Here is a 23165-nt window from a genome sequence, read left to right as displayed (position 1 = left end):
ACTTTAAATAGGTTGACTTCCAAGACAGATCTTCACTCTGAACTTGTGCTATCTCATGTGAAAAGACGGCAGCAAGTCTTTATAAAGTACAACAAATCAGATTACACCACTATTTCTTAAAAACTTCCTCCTGGGTCACGTACTAGGTCAGGCACTTTCACACTTTATTCTTGTTTTTTCCCCCCACAAAATTGGTGGTGGATATATCATTATTAAAGAGTTTTACGAATGAGAAAATTCAGGGAGTGGTGACTTGTTCAAAGCTAAACAGCAAGTAAGGGGAAAAGGTTTGTTCCTCTGACTTCAAGTTTAGGGCCAGAAGATATGGATGGTATCTGAAACTCAGACTCTCCCAGGACCACAAGGGAAAACCTAGAGAGTTCCTCATCTATAGATGAATGTCTGGTGAATGATCAACCGCTTTGTCTCAACTCCAGGACAATCATGTTCTTTTCTGCTCCTTGTCTCCTCACCTCATTCTCCACTGTGGTATTTAGGAAATAGTCCGACTCTTTTTCCATTTCTTTCTTTCCTTTTTTTTTTTTTTTTGGTGCCAGGGATTGAATCCAGGAGTGCCTAACCACTGAGCCACATCCTCAGCCCTTTTTTACTTTTTTTCTTTGTAGACAAAGTCTCACTAAGTTGCTCAGTGCCTTGCTAAGTCGCTGAGACTAGCTCTGACCTTGTGATCCTCCTGTCTTAGCCTCCTAAGATGCTGAAATTACAGGTGTGCACTACCACACCTGGCAGTGCTCTGACTTTTTTTTTTTTTTTTTAGTGCTCTGACTCTTAACATCGTCTTAAAATCCCAAGCCCTTTTTAAATTTTTAATTTTGAGACGGGTCTTGTTACATTGCTGGGGCTGGCCTGTAACTTGCGATCCTGTAATGGCACTTTCCCTTTGGTTTTGTGCCTTCTCTGCTAAACACTTCCTGGACAGCCTTCAAAACATGTTAGTTAACTGCTAGGTGTTTCCCCAAATTTTATGTCTTGGAAACTTAATATCCAAATTTATATGTTGATGGTATTTGGAAGAGGAGCTTTTGGGGTACTTAGAAGAGGTAAGACACCCCCATGGTGGCATTAATGGCTTTGTAAAATCAGGAAGAGTGACCTGAACTCTAACGCTACCACTTTTCTTCAGGTGATGCCCTCTGCCATGTCATCCCACAGACAGAAAACCCTCATACAATACTGGCAACTTGATGTAAAACTTCCCGGCCTCCAGAGCTGTGAGGAATACACTTTTATTTTATAATTTACTCCATCGTGGTGTTTTGTTATGGCAGCAGAAATGGGTTTAAGACAACTGGCCAATATTAAGAGGTGGGAACTTTGGAGGAGAATAGGCCTTCAGGGTTCTTCCCTTGTGAATGGGATTGTCCTTCATTTTTAACCGTTCGAGGACACAGCATTCCTTCCCTCCAGAGGCTGCAGCAAGAAGGCACCATTAAAGCAAAGAGAAGTCCTCTCCAGGCAACCAAACCTGCCAGGGATTTGATCTTGATCTTCTCACCCTCCAGAGCTGTGAGAAAATAAATTTGTGTTCTTAATAAATTATTGAGCCTCAGGTATTTGGGGTAGCAGTATAACAAGCCAAGACATTATCCAACGTAATATTTCCTTCATTTGGATAGTGACAGTGTGGCTGAGAGAAGGATGGCATAATATGGTTGGGGAACAAAGGCCAAAGAGTACAGGACCATGGCTATTAAAGTTCAAACTTTGGGTTAATGATTTCAGTTCCAAGGCTGTACCCCATGCATGCTTTGCTTTGCCTTTCTCTTGAACTTCCCACTCTAGAATGAGATCTTATTGAGGACAGGGGGCATACTGTTTTAGTCAGCCTTGGGTTAACATGACCAAAATAATCAACAAGAATAATTTAGAGGAGGGAAAGTATATTTCAGCTCATGGTTTCCAAGGCTCAGTCCACGGTTGGCAGACTCCATAACTCTGGGCCAGAGGTGAAACTGAATGTCATGGGAAAAGGGCACGGCAGAGGAAATCAGCTCAGAAGATGGCATCCAGGAAGGAGTGGGGGAGCACGCTGCTCACCAAGGACAAAATATCCACAAAAGCCTCCAGCGACCTACTTCTTCTAGCTATACCCTGATGGCCTGAAGTTACCACCCTGTTAATCCATATTAGTGGATTAATGCACAGGTTAGGTGAAGGCTCTCATCAACCTGTTGTTTCCTGTCTAAACTTCCTTGCATTGTCTCACACATGAGCTTTTGGGGGTCACCTCACATATAAACCATAGCATTCTGCCCAAGCCCCCAATAACTCACACCCATCTCACAATGGACTAACAAATTAGTCCATTTATAAGAGTTTCCATAGTCTTACAGTCCCAGTATTACCAAAATTCCAAGCCAAAATCTCATCTGAGACTCCAGGCAAACCCTTGGATGTTTTCCCCTGTAAAGATCAAAAGCAAGTTGCATATACCCATTATACAATGGCACAGAGTAAGTATCTCCATTCCAAAAGGGATAAATAGTGGTATAGAAAGAATGGATGGGACCAAAAGAAGACCAGAATCCAACTGGGCAAACAAGTTCTGCAGCTTCACATCCATCATTTGGGGCACATGACAAAGTGATATTCTCTCCAAGGTTCTTGTGTGGCCCTGACCCTGTGGTCTTGTTGGTTGCAGCACACGTGGCCTTGTTGAGAGCCACAGCCAAAGGGGCCCCAGCAAACTTCCAGCTGCCAGCAAACTTCCAGCTGCCGGCTGATGATTGGTTCACAGCGGCCCCAGCAACATCTAGCTGATTGGCTCCTCTGCGGTGATGTTCATTGGGCTGTTTCCCTGCCCTTCAGACTGCCAGCTGATGATTGGCTCACAGCGGCCCCAGCAACATCTAGCTGATTGGCTCCTCTGCGGTGATGTTCATTGGGCTGTTTCCCTGCCCTTCAGACTGCCAGCTGATGATTGGCTCACAGCGGCCCCAGCAACATCTAGCTGATTGGCTCCTCCATGGAGCTGCTCATTGGGGGACTTCTTTGGCTCCGCCCATGCAACCCAGCCAATCGGCCTCAAGAGCAGGAGGATTGTGGGAGGTGGAGAGGCTGGTGTGGGGGTGAGAGGCTTGTGGAAGCCGGTGGTGGCAGTTGGGCTCTGAGGGTTTTTTCCTGAGGAGCTGTTTTGTTTGGTGTTTGTAGTTCTAAAAATAAAGTTAGTTTGTTTTGACAAGCGGCTCCTGAATTGTGCCCAGCCAGACTGCGGCATTTGGTGGCTCGCACGGGGAGCGACTGAGGGTAAGTAAACTGCTCGCCCCTGAGGGCAGGGCGAGAGGATGGATAGCCATTCTAAGCTTCCTCTTTTGTTTTGCTTCATTTTTGTTTTAACTTGCCTGTCCCTGGAGATGAGTGAGACGGAAGAAAAACCGCTCACATCTGAGGAAAAACTATTTGCGTCTGAGGAACAGATAGGGAGAAAGGACGGATGCACATTTCAGGAGGATAGAAAGGCTGATATAATGAATTTTTGTTCCAATTTTATTTCATTCTGTCTCAGTTTTGTTTGGTGTTATCTTGTTGGGTTGTATTATAGTAGAAATACGGGATCAGCAATTAGTAAAAAACAAACCGAGAGACTGTTAAGTAAATTGTTAGAGGAAGGAGGCATCCCAGTAAAATCAAGAGCAGTCAGGGCATACGTTGATACAATACAACAATGTAGCCCATGGCTTTTTAAGGAGGAGTTGTTAAATATATCACAGTGGGACCATCATGGTGAAGATTTAAAAAGAATAGAAAAGAACAACCCAGGGACTCTGCCAGTTGGCACAGTGCCATTGTGGACGTTCGTATCTGGTTTGCTTAGTCCAAAGCCTTCAATTCAGACAAAGGTAGAGGAAGGAGAAGACATACTGATTCAAGTAAAAGAGAAGGTCTCTCAAATTAGTCAGAAAGAGGAAAAGATTCAAGTAAAAGAGAAGGTCTTTCGAGCTAGTGAGACAGAGGAAGGAAGTTTAGAGCAGAAGAAGCCATCAGGGGAAAAGTTACAACAGGAGACTGCTAATAACACGTTTCTATCAGAGAGCGTAAGTGTCCAACCAACAGCACCACCTCTACAGGAGACTGCTACTAACAGCATTCTATCACCAGAGGACATAAGTGTCCAATCAACAGCACCACCTCCATATGCTAGGAGGCTCCCAACCCCCGCAGTTGATAGTTGGGATCCTGAGACAGGATCTCAAGTATTAACATGCCCTGTATTTGAGGTAGGAGGACAGCGAATTTACCAAGGTTTAAATTTCAAAACAGTGAAGGAGCTAAAAGAGGCTGTAACAACCTATGGTCCTCAAGCACCCTTCACTGTAAGCTTGGTCGAATCCATTAACAACTTGAACATGACACCAGCAGATTGGGCTAAAATGTGTAAAGCTGTGCTAAATGGAGGTCAATACCTGTTATGGAAGGTTGCCAATGAGGAATTTTGCAAGGAGACGGCTAGGCGAAATGCAACAGCTGGTTATCCTCAGAGAAATCTAGATATGTTGTTAGGAAAGGGACCTTATGAGGATCAGCAGCAACAAATTGCATATGATCCTGGCGTATACTCACAAATTGCTGCAGAGGCGATTAGGGCATGGAAGACTTTACAAGGACATGAAGGTTTACAAGGTCAATTATCTAAGGTAATACAAGGAGCTAATGAACCTTATGCTGAATTTGTAGATAGGCTTATTCAAACAGCTACCAGAATTTTTGGGAATACAGAACAAGCAATGCCACTAATAAAACAACTGGCTTATGACCAAGCGAATCGTTGGTGCAGAGATATCATTAGACCATGGAAACAGGAAGATTTAAACACATATATTAAATTATGTAGAGACATTAATGAACAAGAGCAAGACATGGCAGCTGCAGTAAAACAGGCTTTAGATGCCAGAGACATTAATGAACAAGGGCAAATTGTGGCAGCTGCAGTAAAACAGGCTTTATATACCAGGCCAAGAACATGCTACAATTGTCAACAAACAGGACATCTTAAAAGGAATTGCCCCATAGGAGGAGGATTTAACAAAACTAGGTATCAAAGGAGTAGAATACCGGGTATTTGCCCACGATGCCATAGAGGGAGACATTGGGCTAATGAATGCCGTTCTCAAACCAACATAGAGGGTACTCCATTATCAAAAAACGAACAAGGACAAGGTGTTTATCCACAATATCGTGGACAAAGGCATCGGGCTCCGTTGCCAAAAAATGGACAGGGGGCCCCAATGCTCCGGGGCCCCAAACCACAAATATATGGAGCACTGGAGGAACCCAGGAACCCCATCAGGGTAGTGACCAGGACACATTGTCCATCAGATCCCTCATCAGACAAACCAGAGGGAGCGCAGGGTTGGACATCTGTGCCTCCGCCAGATCAGTACTAACTCCAGAGATGGGAGTTCAAATCATTCCCACAGGGGTAAAAGGACCTCTTCCCAAAGGAACAGTAGGCTTATTATTGGGACGCAGCTCTTCTACTCTAAAAGGACTTTTGATAAGTCCTGGGGTAATTGATCCCGATTATGAAGGTGAAATAAAAATTATAGACAGTTCTCCAAAGGGTATATCAATAATTTCACCAGGAGATAGAATAGCACAGTTACTAATAATACCAAGCCTACATGATAAATTTTCCAGTCATGCTGTAGAAAGAGGTTCCAAGGGATTAGGCTCCACAGGTGTAGATTGGGCTATGCTTTCTTTAAATTTAGATTCTCGCCCCATGCTAAAACTAAATATTCAAGGACATGAATTTAATGGGCTACTGGATACAGGTGCAGACCTTAGCATCATCTCTCGTCAAGAATGGCCAAAACAACAAACCACTCAAATGCTTCAAGGCCTAGGAGTGGTGACTAATCCCCATAGAAGTGCAATGGTATTAGATTGGAAGGATCCTGAAGGATGTGAAGGAACTATACAGCCATATGTATTGGATCATCTTCCCGTAAATTTATGGGGATGAGATGTCTTAGATCAATTAGGTTTGACATTAACAAAAAACATCAATCAAAATGCACCCACTATTATGGCTAGACAAGGTTTTAGGAAAGGAAAAAGATTAGAAAAACAAGAACAAGGTATAGCAGCACCAATACAAATAGATCAAGGAACAGACAGACATGGTTGGATTTTCACAAAGGGCCACTGAGACAATAAAAAATTACATGGAAATCAGAAAGACCAGTATGGGTTCCTCAGTGGCCCTTAACTAAAGAAAAGATACAAGTAGCCCATGATCTGGTCAAACAACAATTAGTGGAAGGACATATACAACCTTCTGTATCTCCCCATAATACTCCCATTTTTGTCATCAAAAAGAAATCTGGCAAATGGAGATTATTGCAAGATTTAAGAGCCATTAATAATAAAATGGTCATTATGGGACCTGCTCAATCGGGGATTCCTCAATTGTCTGCTTTGCCAAAAACTTGGTATGTTTTAGTTATAGATATTAAAGATTGTTTTTTTTCAATTCCAATTCATCCTGAGGATAGTCCACGTTTTGCATTTACTATCCCTGCACTGAATCATGAAGGTCCTGATCAGAGATATGAATGGAAAGTACTCCCTCAAGGGATGGCTAACAGCCCAACTATGTGTCAAATTTATGTTAACAAAGTAATCCAGCCACTTAGAAATCAAAATCCTGAACTACAAATATTTCACTATATGGATGATGTATTATTAGCACACAAAGCTAAAAACACATTGCTAGAATGTTATGCCACACATACAAACTTATTAAAAAAATATAATCTAGAGATAGCAATAGATAAAGTACAATTAAATTTTCCAATTAATTATTTAGGAGTTCTATTATCCTCAACCATGGTCCGTCCACCAAAAATTCAAATACGAGTAGATCAACTCAAATCACTTAATGACTTTCAAAAGTTATTAGGAGACATAAATTGGATAAGGCCTTATCTAGGTATTCCAACAAGAGAATTGGGACCTTTATTTGATATCCTAAAAGGTCCATCAGATCCAAATTCACCCCGAATGTTAACGCCTGAAGCAAGAAAGGCATTAAAAATCATTGAAACATATATGGAAAATATGCATTTGGATAGAATTGATATGTTTGCCTTTATTATTTATTGTACTACCAACAAAAAATATTCCTACAGGAGTATTTTGGCAAGAAGGTCCATTATTATGGATACATTTATCATATTCTCCTAACACTATTCTTACTAGGTATCCTGAGGCTGTAGGACAATTAATACTCAAAGGAATAAAAACAGCAAAGGGAGTATTTGGAATTTCTCCCAGTAAAATTATTACTCCATATACTATGAATCAAATTGATGAATTAGCTAATGAGTTAAATACTTGGGCAATAATCATGTGCAAATCTAATGTTTCATTTGATAACCACTTACCATCTAATCCTTTATTGTCTTTTTGGTCATTGCATCCTGTAATTTTTCCAAAAATGACAAGAAAAACACCTATCATGAATGCTCCAAATATATTCACTGATGGGTCAAATAATGGTACAGCAGCAATAGTTACACCTGATCAAACTTTTACATTTTTAGTACCCAAACAATCAGCTCAAAAGGTAGAGCTTAATGCAGTATTACAAGCTTTTGTGATGTTTAAAGATTCTGTATTTAATTTATTTTCTGATAGTCAGTATATAGTTAATGCTATAGTATCCCTTGAAGATGCTGGTAGGATTTCCCCTTCTTCTACTGTTTTCTCTTTGTTTTCCACTATACAAAGTTTAATCTGGGACAGAAAAGATTCATTCTTTATAGGACATATCAGGGCACATACAGGATTGCCTGGAGCCCTTAGTTTGGGCAATGATTTAGCAGATAAAACTACACATGACATACATGTTTTCTCTACACTAGAAGAAGCTATAAATTTTCATAAAAGGTTCCATGTCAATGCTAATACTTTACAAAAGCATTTTAAAATAACTAAATAACAAGCTAGACAAATAATAAAACAATGTCAAAATTGTGTGACCTTTTTACCACAAATTAATCTTGGAGTCAATCCTAGAGGATTGATACCTAACCATATTTGGCAGATGGACGTCACACATTTGCCAGAATTTGGAAAATTAAAATATTTGCATGTTACAGTTGATACTTCTTCTGGATTTTTGATGGGCTCCCTTCATGCCAGAGAAAAAAATAAAGATGTTATAGCTCATTGCTTACAAAATTTTGCCACTGTGGGCATTCCAAAACAGTTAAAAACAGATAATGCCCCTGGTTATACTTCTACCTCTTTTAAACAATTTTGCTCATCATTTGGCATTACTCATATAACAGGAATCCCATACAATCCACAGGGACAAGGCATAGTTGAAAGAGCTCATCAAACTATTAAAATGTACTTATTAAAGCAAAAAGACGGAATTAGGAAGGGGTATATATTCCCCAAAGATAAACTTAAAATAACCCTTTTTACTCTAAACTTTTTAAATTTGGATTCATCAGGACTTAGTGCTGCAGAAAGGCATATGTGTCCAAAAAATGTACATAAGCCCAAGGTACTTTGGAAAGATATTCTAACAGGACAATGGAAAGGTCCTGACCCAGTAATTGTCTGGAGTCGGGGGTCTGTTTGTGTGTTTCTACAGGAAGAACAGCAGCTGATTTGGATTCCAGAGAGATTAACCAAGGTCCTGACCCAGTGATTGTCTGGAGTCGGGGGCCTGTTTGTGTGTTTCCACAGGAAGAACAGCAGCCGATTTGGATTCCAGAGAGATTAACTAAAGCGATTTCTACAGACCAAAAAGAAGATGATTTGGCTCAAATCCATAACAGCTGATATCCAAAACTCCAATTTGGCTATCCTTACATCTGTGACAGAACCAGGATGCTTTTTTCAATATCTATTTTATTATTGCCCTTTCCCATATCATGAAGTTCTATTTTGTTTTTTGAGCTCATACAGACCTAAGTTAATGTTTTGCTGATCAGTTCTATTTTTTTTTGACTATAGAGTTTTTAAACATTGCAATGGAGATTTCACCTGTAAAAAGTTATAAGGCCTTTACTATTATGTTATGTGTTGTATGTATTATATTATGTGTGCACACTTGTGTTTTGTGTTATATGTTTGAATGTACATATGTCCACATATCATATATGATGAGCGCTCATGAAAAAATGGATCCAAATATTTTTTTTATTCACGTGATTTAAATGGTTTAATTTAAATTGGATAAATAACTGTTAAGAATTGTTTTAATATGTAAACAAAAAAGAAGGTTAACAGATCTGTTTGTTTACTTTCACCTTTCCTTTTCATTATATTTAATAATTCTCTTCAAGATAATGTAAATTGTTAAGAAAATTGTTTTCTTTTAGTGCCTTCTGGAATGTTACATACTTTTTTCTTTAGCCATTATTGCCAGAATTCCTATCTTCATCCCAGTGCCGGTGAAGACAAAGATAAAACTAATCTACAGTTTCTGCAATAGCCATCACTGAACTGCTTGCAGAACTTGCCTAAACTATGTGTCACTTGTATGCATTGTGAACTCACTTGTATGCATTGTGAACTATCTGTTGGTGCAGCGACTTGTGGTAGTGTTGGGGTAATTTTGCTGATGATGTCATCGGTGGTACAATTTTTCCAACAAGAGCCATCAATTGGCTTGGTGTATCTTCCTCCCTTCTGCTTGTCATGACAAAGACCTCTCCACAGGTGTGGCTGTATACTGGACCAGTAGTCAATGACGGGTAAGATCCAATTACAATGGTACCAACCTAAGACAGGAGGCTGACGCCCTGAGGTCAGCTCATCGGAAGATGGGTAAGGACCATATGTAGTATTGGACAACCTAAGGCAGGCACGGTCCCCAAGCCACATGCTTGTTGTTTAAACAGAGAGGGGGAGATGTTGAGAGCCACAGCCAAAGGGGCCCCAGCAAACTTCCAGCTGCCAGCAAACTTCCAGCTGCCGGCTGATGATTGGTTCACAGCGGCCCCAGCAACATCTAGCTGATTGGCTCCTCTGCGGTGATGTTCATTGGGCTGTTTCCCTGCCCTTCAGACTGCCAGCTGATGATTGGCTCACAGCGGCCCCAGCAACATCTAGCTGATTGGCTCCTCCATGGAGCTGCTCATTGGGGGACTTCTTTGGCTCCGCCCATGCAACCCAGCCAATCGGCCTCAAGAGCAGGAGGATTGTGGGAGGTGGAGAGGCTGGTGTGGGGGTGAGAGGCTTGTGGAAGCCGGTGGTGGCAGTTGGGCTCTGAGGGTTTTTTCCTGAGGAGCTGTTTTGTTTGGTGTTTGTAGTTCTAAAAATAAAGTTAGTTTGTTTTGACAAGCGGCTCCTGAATTGTGCCCAGCCAGACTGAGGCATGGCCTCTATATTATCTTGTCTGTATTTGATTCCTGCAGTTTTCATCAGCAGATGTTCCATAGTACTGTCCTCTGTTAATCTCAGCAGTCTCCACTGCAGCTTCAGCTATCTTCTCACATCTTCATGTATCAGGGATTTCAACCCTGTTATACTTTGCCTGGCTTCCCAGAACTTCCTTTGAAATCCTGGTGGAAATCCATGACCCCTTAACTCTAGCATCCTGCATTCTTGCAGAATTAGCACTATGTTGAAGCTAAAATTTGCCATGATCTTGAGCACTAATTGAGACTCCTGGGAACATGGCTGTAGCAGCCTCTGAGTGTCTGAATGACAAAGTACATAAAACAATATCCTAGGTCTTCCCTGCCCTCATCCTTCACCTTGTGCAAGAAGGATGCCCCCATGGTCTCTGTATTATTCAGGGTTCTCTAGAGGAACACAATCAACAGGAAGTATAATTATAAAAAGGGAACTTATTAAGTTGGCTTTCTCAACCAGAAGCTGGATAGTCCACAGTGGCCATCTGTAGGCTAGAGAGCTGGAAGAACCAGTAGTAGCTGCACAGTCCAAGAGGCTGAAGCCCCAGAACCAGAGAGATCAACGGTGTTACCCAAAGCTTCTGAGGAATCATTGACAGATTCTGCTTTGGAAGAGGGAAGAGATGAGAATTAAATATCCTCAGCAGCAATTAAGAACTGGTTCAAGAAGAATAGAGCTTGCATCTGCTGCTGCTTTCTTGTCTTTCCAATTTTTATTATATCCAAGCCATCATCCTATTAGACAGTGCTGACCACACTTAGAGAGGACCTCCATTTCATGAGTGCCAGTTATTTCTACACACACCCTCATTGACACACCCATAAGCCTCTTAATCCTTGGCATTTTTTAATCCAATAAAATTAACAATTCAAATTTACCATTACAGTCATTTCTCAAAGGAATTTTTACTTCTACAAGCCTTGAACCTGTGTTGAGTGTGATCATGCCAATTCCTGAGATGCCCTCAAGCCATCTTTCCAATTGTTCTCTTCAAAGTACTTAGCACCTCTTTAGTGGCTATAATCTCTTTATTAACCACACCTTCCTTAGCCCTAGTTTTACGTGTGTTTTTCTGGCCAAACAGCAAGATTTTCAAATCTTTCTGCTTTTGCTTTCTGCTCCTAATTATGACAGCAACATCCATGCTACCACTTGAACATTGTTCTTCCATGAAATTTCCTCTACTAGGCTAGTCCATCACCTTTAAGTTTAGCATCACAGAAAAATCTCAGAACATGGGGAAAATGTGGACAATTCTTTGCCAGAACATGAATGTCCTCTAGTCCAATTTTCAACAGAGTCAACCTCTGAAGCTTCATGTGTTCAGAGTTTATTGTCCACAGTCTTATCAGCATTCTGGTCTTTTGAGCCCCCACAAGAATTGTCCCTTAAGCTCCACTTACAATATTCTAAAGATCTTCTACCTTGTATCTCTAAGCTTTTCAAAAATTCCTCTCCTGTGAAAACCAGTTCCAAAGGCTTCTAACTACATTGCCAAGTTAGTCTCAGCAACATCCTCATTTCTCATCACCAATTGCTGTTTTAGTCAGTTTTTGCATTGCTGTGACCAAAATATTCAACCAGAATAATTTAGAGAAGGGAAAGTTTATTTTGGCTCATGATTGCAGAGATTCAGTCCATGGTCAGCTAACTTCACAGCTCTGGGATCAAGATGAAGGAGAACATCATGATGGAAGGGCATGGTGGAGCAAAGCAGACCAGGACATGGTAACCAGGAAACAGAGGAGAGAGGGAGGGAGGGAGGGAGGGAGGGAGGGAGGGAGGGAGGGAGAGAGAGAGAGAGAGAGAGAGAGAGAGAGAGAGAGCACACTAAGGACGAAACAGAAATCCCAAAGGCACACCTCAGTGACCTACTTGCTCCAGCCATACCCTACCTGCCTATAGTTATCACCCAATTAATCCATATCAGTGTGTTAATCCACTGATTCGGTTATACCTTTCATAATCTGATCGTTTTGCCCCTGCAAATTCTTGTATCATCTCACACCTGAGTTTTGGGAGAACACTTCATATCTAAACCATAATATATACATTATTCATTTTAAATTTTCCAAGTATCTTGACCATTTCACTTTTTCCTCTTTACTGCTCTTTCTTTCCTTCTGTCAATTTCAAAATCTATTTTTCATTTCTCTCTATTTCTGTGTATTTATTCTGTGTCCTGTGGGGTATGCATCCTTTCATGAAGGTCTCTGTATAATATTGATCCATGGAATGAACCCCACTTGATCGTGGTGTACTGTCTTTTTGATATGTTTTTGTATTTGATTTTCCAGAATTTTATTGAGAATTTTTTTCATCTATGTTCATTAGAGATATTGGTCTGAAGTTTTCTTTCTTTCTTTCTTTCTTCTCTTCTTTTCCTTTCTTTCTTTTTCCTTTTCTTTTTAGATGTGTCTTTGCCTGGTTTTGGAATCAGGGTGATATTGGCTTCCTAGAATGAGTTTGGAAGTGCTGCCTCTTTTTTCTATTTCCTGAAATAAGTTGAAGAGTAATGCTATTAATTCTCCTTTAAAGGTCTTGTAGAATTCAGCTGTGTATTCGTCCAGTCCTGGTCTTTTCTTGGTTGGTAGGCTACTTTGTGTACAACCAGAGATATGAAAAATTGTGCTCTATATGTGTAATATGAATTGTAATGCATCCTGTTGTCATATATAACAAATTAAAATTTAAAAAGAATACAAACAAAACAAAAAAGAAATGAGGAATACAGATGAAATACAGGAACACAGGAGCTGGAAATGGCAAGGTAAGGGGCTGTCCCATAACTTCCAGAAAGAATACAGTTGTGTTGGCACCTTGCTTTTAGCCAGTGAGATCCACTGTTAGCTCTGAACTCCATCCCCTGAACCAAAAAATAATAAAGTTGTGTTGGTTTAAGCCAAAACAAACAAACAAATAAATATTGATCCAAAGTTAAGAAGATACTACTGAAGCTTTTTTTGTTCCTATTTCCTTTCCAGCAATCATTTCATCCAAGAAATAAAAGTCTTAGGCTCTTCTTGGTTTCTCTCTAAGCCATAAATGAGTTTACTATCTTCCTTCACTTCTATTCCTTTTCCATTTCATACATTTCCCCATATTCATAGCCAAACTTTGGAAATGAGCACTGAGGGAAATGGAAGTGGATTTTGTGTCTTACTTGAGCTGTGTGATCCCTGGGAACAGGCTTTTCACCCTTTTATTTTATTTTATTTTTATTCCGAGAAAAAGTAAAAGAAGGTTCATTGTTTTTCTAGCAAAAGAGAAACACACAGGAGTCCTGTCCCAAATGCTGTGCTTCTCCTATCAGCAGGAACAGGGGGCTTTTAAAGAGGTGATGTGAAGGCTACCTTCCACATGTTCTGTTGGAGTTGTAATTTGTTTGTTAATTTGGGAGATAGTCATTTCTGAGATCTTCTGGTACCATCCCCACCATCCTGTGGTGGGTGTGTGCTCAGAGACGGGTAACTCTGCCTAGAATGGGGAAGAAAGGTAATCCTGTTTCCCCTGAGATTAGGGAGGAGAATGGAGAGAGGAAGAAAAAGAAACACATCTATTTAAAAAATAAGTTGCAGTGGCAGAGTAGCAAGGGTCATATTCAAAGCATAAAGTGGACCACTGTTACATTTCCCCACTGTCAATTCCTATTTTCCATTTCTATGGAAAAATGGGTAATGACATCTCCAGACAGCTTCCTGCTGAAAGGGGGTGAAGCTGGGGGAAGTAAACCAAAGTCCTTCTTCTCTGTCGGGTGGGGTGTGGACAGTTGAGGGCATTCAGCATCAGAGCCGTCCAGAGGTCCACAGTGGCAGATGGCAGGTGAGTGGACAAGGCAGACATAGGGCGGGGATCATGCAAATGCCCAAAATTGTTGCGACTTTCCTGAATTCAGTTTCCTTTTTCTCAAAGTGGACCATGATGGAGCAACCTATACTGTTCAGGGACAGAAGGTGGGAGTTGGTTTTTCACTTTTTTGCACTAAAATATCTTATGATATTTTTCACCTCCTCCAAATGATCTGTTCTCAAGATAAAATATCTGCACTTCTTTGATTGTCCCATTGGTATTAGTTTCCTGACTCCACCATCCTGGTCAAGTCGTTGGTCATTCACTCTTGTTCAGCAACATCTCCCTCTTAAAATGTGATGCTTACGGGGCTGGGGATGTGGCTCAAGTGGTAGCGCGCTCGCCTGGCGTGCGTGCGGCCCCGGGTTCGATCCTCAGCACCACATACAAACAAAGATGTTGTGTCCGCCGAAAACTAAAAAATAAATATTAAAAAAAATTCCCTCTCTCTCTAAAAAAAAAAATGTGATGCTTACAATATGATGCAGCTGAAATGGGTGTGTGCATTCCTTTAGAAAACAATAGCTATATCCTTTGAAATATAGATAAATAAGATGTTTGGGCTGCAAATAACAGGATAATCAAATGACAGCAGATTTGATAATGAGAAAGTTATCATTTCATGCTAATACATGACTAGACAACAGGAAATTTCAAGTTGGTTATTTAGTAGCTCAAAAATGTTAGGGCTTCTAGTGGGTTGTTTTACAATTCCTTACTTTTCCCCACATGATGGCAATATGCATGCCAAAGCTCAGGAATCATATATTTATATTAACATTAATTCAGAGAGCTGAGGATATAACTCAGTGGTAAAATGGTTACCTAGCCTACACAAAGCCCTTGGTTCAATCTCCAGTTTCACAAAAATTCAAATTAAATTAAATTTAGAAGGAAAGCACTTATGTACCTTTTCCTGTTTATTGGGAAAGAAAACTTTCTTAGACCATGTCAGTAGAATTCTTACATGACTTAGTTGGCCAGCATCGTCATATGGTCATCCCAGTCTATAAAGGGGAATGCTGCAGTCTGGCTGGGCACAATTCAGGAGCCACTTGTCAAAAGAAACTAACTTTATTTTTAGAACCACACACACCAAACAAAACAGCTCCTCAGGAAAAACCCTCAGAGCCCAACTGCCACCACCGGCTTCCCACAAGCCTCTCACCCCCACACAAGCCTCTCTCCACCTCCCACAATCCTCCTGCTCTTGAGGCCGATTGGCTGAGTCACATGGGCGGAGCCAAAAAAGTCCCCCAATGAGCAGCTCCGTGGTCTGAAAGGGCAGGGAAACAGCCCAATGAGCATCACCACAGAGGAGCCAATCAGCTAGATGTTGCTGGGGCCCCTAGATGTTGCTGGAATTTTGCTGGCAGCTGGAAGTTTGCTGGGGCCCCTTAGGCTGTGGTTCTCAACAGGGGAATACAAAGGTGAATATCTGATTATTTTAGCCAGGATGAAAAAGAAATAAAGCATTGGGAATGGCAAACAATAGAGTCTGTCAGGTAGTTTTAAGCCTTTGGCAGCAGGAAGAGATACAATGGGCTGTAAGAGAAAATCTTGACAATGAGAAAATTCTGTCATGTAGAAGGGTCATAAAATCAAAAGCCTAGTGAAGCCAACAAATAACATGAATAAGATTAGTGGGCTCAGGGGCTGGGAGGTGCTTATGCAGGCAAAAGGAAACCCCACTCCTAGTTCTCTCCATCAACCCTAATGCAGAAGTCCAATATCTGAGCCCTTACAGAAAAACCAGAAGATTCTATTTAGAGATTACTAAACAGTTCCAGGGCATCTTTCCAAATTGGCATTCAGAGATCTTTTGGAAAAACAACAGACCTGATCAGCCTTTGTGAGACCTACAGGTTCTCAACCCTGATCATGCATGCAGTGCTTCCAGTCAGCATTTTCAGGTTTAATTTTAAATGTTAGCCAGAGACTGTCAGACGGATGAATAACAATATAAAAGATATAAGATAGACATTAACATAAACTTAAAAGATAGACAGTAAAACAAAATTTAAAAGCCCAAGAAACTGAAAAAAATGAACTATAAGAAAACAAAAATAATATAAGTAAAAGAAGAAAACTTTAAAAAAAGATTTTAATTAACTTTCATTTAAAAGTAATTGTAGATTCACCTGAAATTGTAAGAAATAACAGAGCTCTCATGTTCCCTTGATCCAGTTTCCTCTGATGGTAACTACTATTAGCTGAATGTCTGTGCCCCACCAAATCCACAAGTTGAAACATTAATAGCCCACGTAATGGTATCCTGGTTGGTGATTAAGACGAGGGTGGAGCCCTCATGAATGGGATTAGTGCCCTTATAAGAGAGACCCTGGAGAATTCCCTCTTCTTTCCACTACATGAGGACACAAGGAGAAGTCAGCTCTGTAAGCCAGAACCTTCATAAGATGCCTGATATGTCAGTGCCTTGATTTCAGATATCCCAGGTTCCAGAACCATGAGAGATAAATTTCTAGCAGTCCAAACAGGCTGAGACAGATATATCTTGCAAAACTATAGTATCATATCACAACCAGGTGATTAACATGAATATAATCAAGACAGAGAAAGGGACACTTTGAAAAAGCTTTAACAAAACAAGATTCACGAAATAAGATTGCATTTCATAAAGGTATAATCAGGGAATGAGAAAAAAATTCTTGGAAATTAAAAATCTGGTTTGTGCCACACTGTTATTTTTCCAAGATATCCACATTGGCACCTTCCATTCAGCATGCTCTTCCTCACAATATGATGCTCTCATTCGTTTCATTTAGAGGTGGAATCTTCATTTCCTCACCCAGAAGAGAACTCTACTTAAGAAGTTACACCATTTTTACATCACATCAAGTTTATAATTCTAATTAAATTGAGTTTTTTTAATCAATTCCTCATAATGAGAGCATCTATGGGTTTCCTGTACCAACTACTATATTAACGAGGGTAATAATTAACATGTGAAGAATGCAAGCACCTTATTGCTGGTGCAAATAGAATTGGATATGAGTGGTGAATTAACTGTGGTGGTCTGTTGGCAAAAAGAAGAACGTGGTTTATGGGGTATTAAGTTTCTGTTGTAGTGTACAAATAATTTCCTACCTATGACTGCCTAAGATCACTTCAGTTTAAAAGAAGAAGAAAGAGAAGAAAGGAAAATCAAACCATTTAGCTTGACAAAGCCATGGGAGAACTGTCCATCATGCGGATGAGCAAGTTAGAGGTTCTCAATGTCCAGTCCCTGGAACAGATGCACCAGTACTTAGAGAAAACTCGTTACAAATGCCTTGGGTTAGTAAGATTCTTAGCCTTACCACTGACTTGCTAAATGAGAAAGTCTGGGCTGGGCATGCCAGTCTTTTAACAAACCTTCAGGTGATTCTTTCAAGAGTAAGAATCAATGATTTAAGAAATAGTTTCTTCTAAAACTACTAGAGAATCCATTTCTTTGGAAGATGGCCTCATCCTTCTGGATGTTTTCCTGCAAACTCCACATTCCCAAAATCTCTAAAATTTCCAATGTTCTTGGTACTCTGGGTCCCTAAGGAAGACCTCTCAAAGAGTATATGTTTTGAGACGTATAGAAACTTTTTAACAACTCCCATTTCTCCCTTGGTCCCAGTGGTAATTAGCCCAGCTCTGATTCCTGAGCCCTGTCCAATAGTTTTTCCCAAGGTTATTACCACTTCCTCTAGGGCCCCATGGTTGAGCGTACACATGAGGAATGGACAGGGCTGGGAAGCTGCAGCTACAGCAAAGATCTCCAAGAAGATGTAAGACCACAAAAGTCCCATTCTGGGCTGAAGGAAGGTGCGAGGACAGAGTTTGCTCACCTGCAACATCTGCTGGAGGCCAGGAGTAAGAAACAAGTGATATAGACTTGATGTGAGTGAGTCTAATGTGTCAGGAGAGAGCCAGGAAGTACAACAGGTAGAATATGTTGTTAAAAACAGATGCTTCAGCTTACCACAAAAACAACCCAAAATAGAATTGGCCCTGTGATTTTAAGGGAAGATGCAAAGATCAATGGACAAAAAGAGATGAAGAAAATCAACTATGAAATTCTCCACCTAGCCATAATTTTTTTTGTCACATAATTAAATGCTAATACATTACGTTGGTAAATTTTTTAAGGAATTACTAAGTGAGAGTTGTTGAACCTACTATGTTATTGAATTTCTAATGTAATTAAGACAGACAACAGGAAAAAATGGTAAGTGCTAAAATAGAGGTACTTGAAAAATATTATTGGAATTCAGAGAAAGGAATAATTAATTCTGTATGGGGGAAGGAGTCAAAGAGAAGAAGGTGATATCTGAGGGCTTTTAGGTTGAAAAGACAGCAAAAGGTATTTAAAGGAACAGGAATTATTACCAAAGATATGGTAATAACTAAATAGATGGTATATGTAGAAAATATGAATTCCTTAAGCAGTAATTGGTGACAAGGAATACTGATTCGAAAGGTATATGGAGGGAATATTTTATTACTTCTTATGGAATTCTGAGATGGAGTTGCACGCACATGTTAATGTATGTTTTTCTCCCCTGGTTCTATCCGTAAAGCATTTGAGGTAACTCAAAGAGTTTGAGTTTTAAGCTGTGAGCACAAAATAATCATTAAAGATTATAACAAGAAAGGAGCATGGTCCAACCTGCACTGAAACATCTCCTGGGCAGCTGTGTAAAAGGAGAACTGGAATGGAAGGGAGCATATGGAAGTGAAGGATGAGAAGAGAATTACCTCCAGGAGAAACTAGATTGTGATGGTCCAGGGGAGAGAGGGTGGGGGAGACTGAGACAGGACACGGGGTGGGAGACCACTTACTCCATACTCTGTCAATGTCTCTTCCCCTCCATGTGCTTCTCCAAATGGGCCCATTCTCTCCCCAGCGCCAGTATTTCCCCTTCCCCACCCTTTGCCTGTCCTATATCACTCCATTTCCACCCTTTAATCTCCTTTACTGCATCTATTCCCATTTCCCTTCATTCAACTTCTTCCTTTTTGTTCTACCCTTAGATTCAGTAAATCTTCTAAAGTTGCTGTCCTTTCAGAAGAACTCAGTCACCTTCAGGCAATATCCATCATCTGTTTCTTAATGCAGTGAATTCTCTCCCCCATCTCTCTCTTTGCCTCCACAATGTCCTGTGGAACCTTACAAAGTAAGCCATACCTATGTTGGGGACTGGGAAGAAACTGGGTAACCCGGGAATTCAGCTGGGTTCAGAGGTTCCTCCACAAGGACTTGGACGTCCTATAATTATTCATCATATTCTCATTGAGTACTGACTATGACAAGAATGGACACATAAGGGTACAAATAAATTGTGAAATTAAGACCCCAGTCTCTAGGACCTTATGGTTGAACTGTGGAGGAAAAGCAGGCGTGTGAAAGCTCTAAACATTTTTGTAAAATGTTTATTTTTTAGTTATAGGTGGACACAATATCTTTACTTTATTTTGATATGGTGCTGAGGATCAAACCCAGTGCCTCACACGTGCTAGGTGAGTGCTCTACCTCTTAAGCCACAATCCCAGCCCCAGCTCTTAACATTTTCATGTGTTAAATGTTGTGTCCAAATCTTAGAGACTGGAAGGAGGGATGGCTTCAAACTAGGAGTCTTAGCAGAGGAGAGGAATTACTGCTTATTGTGCCAGGCATCATTCTAGAGACTTTATATGTGTCCTTCCATGTTAGCCCACAGAAGATTCTATAAAGAAAGCCTTTTTGTTCCCACCTTATAGATGTGCAAGCTCAGATCCTGATAGAACAGGTAAGATGCTCAGTCTGATCTCAAGGAAATGGAAGACCCGAACCGGACTCCAGATCTGCCTTACTCCAAGTGTTTTCCTATGACTATTTCCATCTTTGAAAGGCAAGTTATGCATAATTCTGGATGACTCTAGGATATCTCAGGAATCTGTATTCCAGCACCCACGTGTGAACCCTTCAGGGACAGAGCAGCACCAGGTATCATGGTCTGCATATGAGAATGCCCATCAGATGGACCCCAACGACTTCGTCTGAGTCCCCTGAGCATTCACAGGGCAAGTAGTGACTTTGAACATCTATGTCTGGGTTTCATTTTCTTTAGGTGTATGGAGAAGACACCATGGAACCACAGAACCTCACCTGGGTGTCAGATTTTATCTTCCTGGGGCTCTCAGAGACTCAGGAGCTTCAGCCTCTCCTGTTTCTGCTGTTCCTATTTGTGTACGTCACTACCGTTGTGGGAAACCTCCTCATCGTTGTCACAGTGACCTCAGACTCCAAGCTCCACACACCCATGTACTTCCTGCTCCGAAATCTGGCTGTCATAGACCTCTGCTTCTCCTCAGTCACTGCCCCCAAGATGCTGGTGGACTTCCTCTCTGAGAAGAAGACCATCTCCTTCCAGGGGTGCATGGCTCAAATCTTCTTCTTCCACTTTCTGGGAGGTGCCATGGTCTTCTTCCTCTCAGTGATGGCCTATGACCGTCTCGTGGCCATCTCCCGGCCTCTCCACTATGTCACCATCATGAACGCTCAGCTCTGCGTGGGACTGGTGGGGGCAGCCTGGATAGGAGGCTTCCTCCATTCCATTATCCAGTTGTCCCTGATGCTCCCCCTGCCCTTCTGTGGCCCCAACATCCTGGATAACTTCTACTGTGATGTTCCCCAGGTCTTGAGACTGGCCTGCACCGACACTTCCCTCTTGGAATTCCTCATGATCTCCAACAGTGGGATGCTGGATGTCATCTGGTTCTTTATCCTTCTGACCTCCTACTTGGTCATCCTGGTGATGCTGAGGTCCCACCCAGGGCAGGCGAGAAGGAGGGCAGCTTCCACCTGCACCACCCACATCATCGTGGTGTCTATGATTTTCATTCCGAGCATTTACCTCTATGCCCGGCCCTTCACCCCCTTCCCCATGGACAAGGCTGTGTCCATCAGCCACACCGTCATGACTCCCATGCTCAACCCTGTGATCTACACCCTGAGGAACCAGGAGATGCAGGCAGCAGTGAAGAGATTAGGGATGCACTGGCTGGTTTGTAAAAAGGTGTGACTGTGGGTCAATCACTTCTCTTTGACCTGTTCCCTTTGTAAAATGGAGAGAGAGACACTATATCTGCTCAACTCATAGCCTGTGTTGGGAGAATCATCCTTTTAGTGGTGTGTGTGTGTGTGTGTGTGTGTGTGTGTGTGTGTCTATGGACTTTGACACTGAACAACTTATTCAGTTTTTTTAGGAAAAAAGGATGCTTTCTCTTTGTGGTTTGTGCTCTTGAAACAATGAGAAATGTTGGAGTGTCCCTGGAAAAGACACTTTCCTTTGGCCCTTTCCTGATTGAAGTTTCTTTTTATGATGGCAGCATTGCCCCCAGAACATTTTCTAGTTTCTCTAAATTGCTTCTTTTCCCGGCATCTCCTTCTATTCTGAGTCCAGAGTATTGGCAAGACCAGTTAAGAGACTTGTCATCTTAATCCTCCGATTGGGAGCTGTGTGACCTTTCACTTTTCAAACTGATGACTCTGGATGAGCTACCTAACCTCTCTTGGTCTCCTCAAAGTGTGTAAAACAAGACCAGCCCCAACAATGCCAAAGATTTTCGATACAATTTAAAAGTTTAAAATGCATGAAAAAGTATTTTGTAAATCATAGAAACTTTGTGAGAATTATTGTTATTCTTATCCTTGACATTTCTTCTTCTATCAGTTGAATCGTGTTTTGGAGGTGAGCGAGGCACAGAGAGGATGAGGGCTGAACTCCAGAGGGTCATGCAACATGCCCAATAGGGCGTAGACATTCAGGGCCGTGTCAGAGTCGGACTGCTTCCTGCTTGCAGACTCAACACTTGTTACAAATACGAATCAGAAGATCTGTTCATTTGATCTCTCATCCTTTTATTTCCCTTCCCATTTGCAAATATACATTTCAGACCTGATGCAGCACTTATTTGATCCATAGTGTGTGTGTATGTGTGTGTGTGTGTGTGTGTGTGTGTGTGTGTCTATAAATGGTGGTTTTTTGGCTCTAACTTCCTTGGTCTCTCTCTCTCTCTCCTCTCACTCCTCCTTCGTTCTCTGCCTCCCTCCCTACATCAGTTGCTGTTATTTCAGTTTCTTTACCTCCACCTGGGCCTGTTCTTTCTCCATTTCTCTGGTGTGCCTTGCTTCCTCCCTGCCTGGAGCTCTTGCCACACACCATTGTATCTCTCCTCCACAACCAAAGTTAGGGGTTGAGATCAAGTTATCAGGCAGAGAAAGAAACAGATTATGGTTAAGTTGCTGAATGTCGCAGCCCAGACAACCTTAGCTAAACCAAGGGGGTTATTTTAGGGTGGAGAGTGGGGTCAGGTACTGTTGGAAATAAACATAGCTGGTTCCCTTTTCTTCCTTTCTTCCTGCATCCCTCCTTGCTAATGCAGTCATCTTGCATGTGGCCCAAACAGGGGTCTCAGCCCCTAAACCTGACCCATCCATTTTGCTTACTGCCGCTGACTGGCTGAGTCTATTAGGGTTCAAATTCCAAAGTCCTGTGAGAACAATCTGATTGGCTGAGGTTGGGCCATGTGTTCCCTGTGGCTGGGGGATATACAGGTCCTGTGACTTAAGCATGACCAGCCAGTCCCCCTCCACCAGGGGTTGTGGGTAAGGGTGTTCCCAGAAAAGGAAGGTGTGAGTGGACAGCAATGTCCCCCCTCCAGCAATGTCTACCATGAAATCAACAGGAAGGTCACTCCTTAAGTAGCATTACCTAATTGGGTTGGGGTTGTCTTTAGTTACATCTGAATAGTCATGTTTTTATTCATTCATTAAACAAATATTAATTGCCTACAGTTTACTTTTTCAGTCCTATTTTGTCTTTTTTTTTTTTTTTTTGAACTTGGGATTGAACCCAGGGGAGCTTTACCACTGAGCTTAA

The 23165-nt window shown here is 41.4% G+C and overlaps 1 protein-coding gene across 1 annotated transcript; it reads left to right on the top strand.

Moving 5' to 3' along the window:
• Nucleotides 1-20369: 20369 nt before the first annotated feature.
• On the top strand, nt 20370-21305 carry OR4D2 (olfactory receptor family 4 subfamily D member 2; the record flags this gene model as incomplete). The annotated part of the gene is made up of 1 exon (XM_081271749.1): nt 20370-21305. One exon carries the CDS (start codon nt 20370-20372, stop codon nt 21303-21305), a length of 936 nt encoding a protein of 311 aa, XP_081127875.1.
• Nucleotides 21306-23165: the final 1860 nt, after the last annotated feature.

The sequence above is a fragment of the Spermophilus citellus genome, assembly GCF_964194105.1.
Source record: "Spermophilus citellus genome assembly, chromosome: 17".
In the NCBI taxonomy this organism is placed as follows: domain Eukaryota; kingdom Metazoa; phylum Chordata; class Mammalia; order Rodentia; family Sciuridae; genus Spermophilus; species Spermophilus citellus.
Note: the sequence above shows the minus strand (reverse complement) of the source record. Positions and strands in the feature narration are given on the sequence as shown.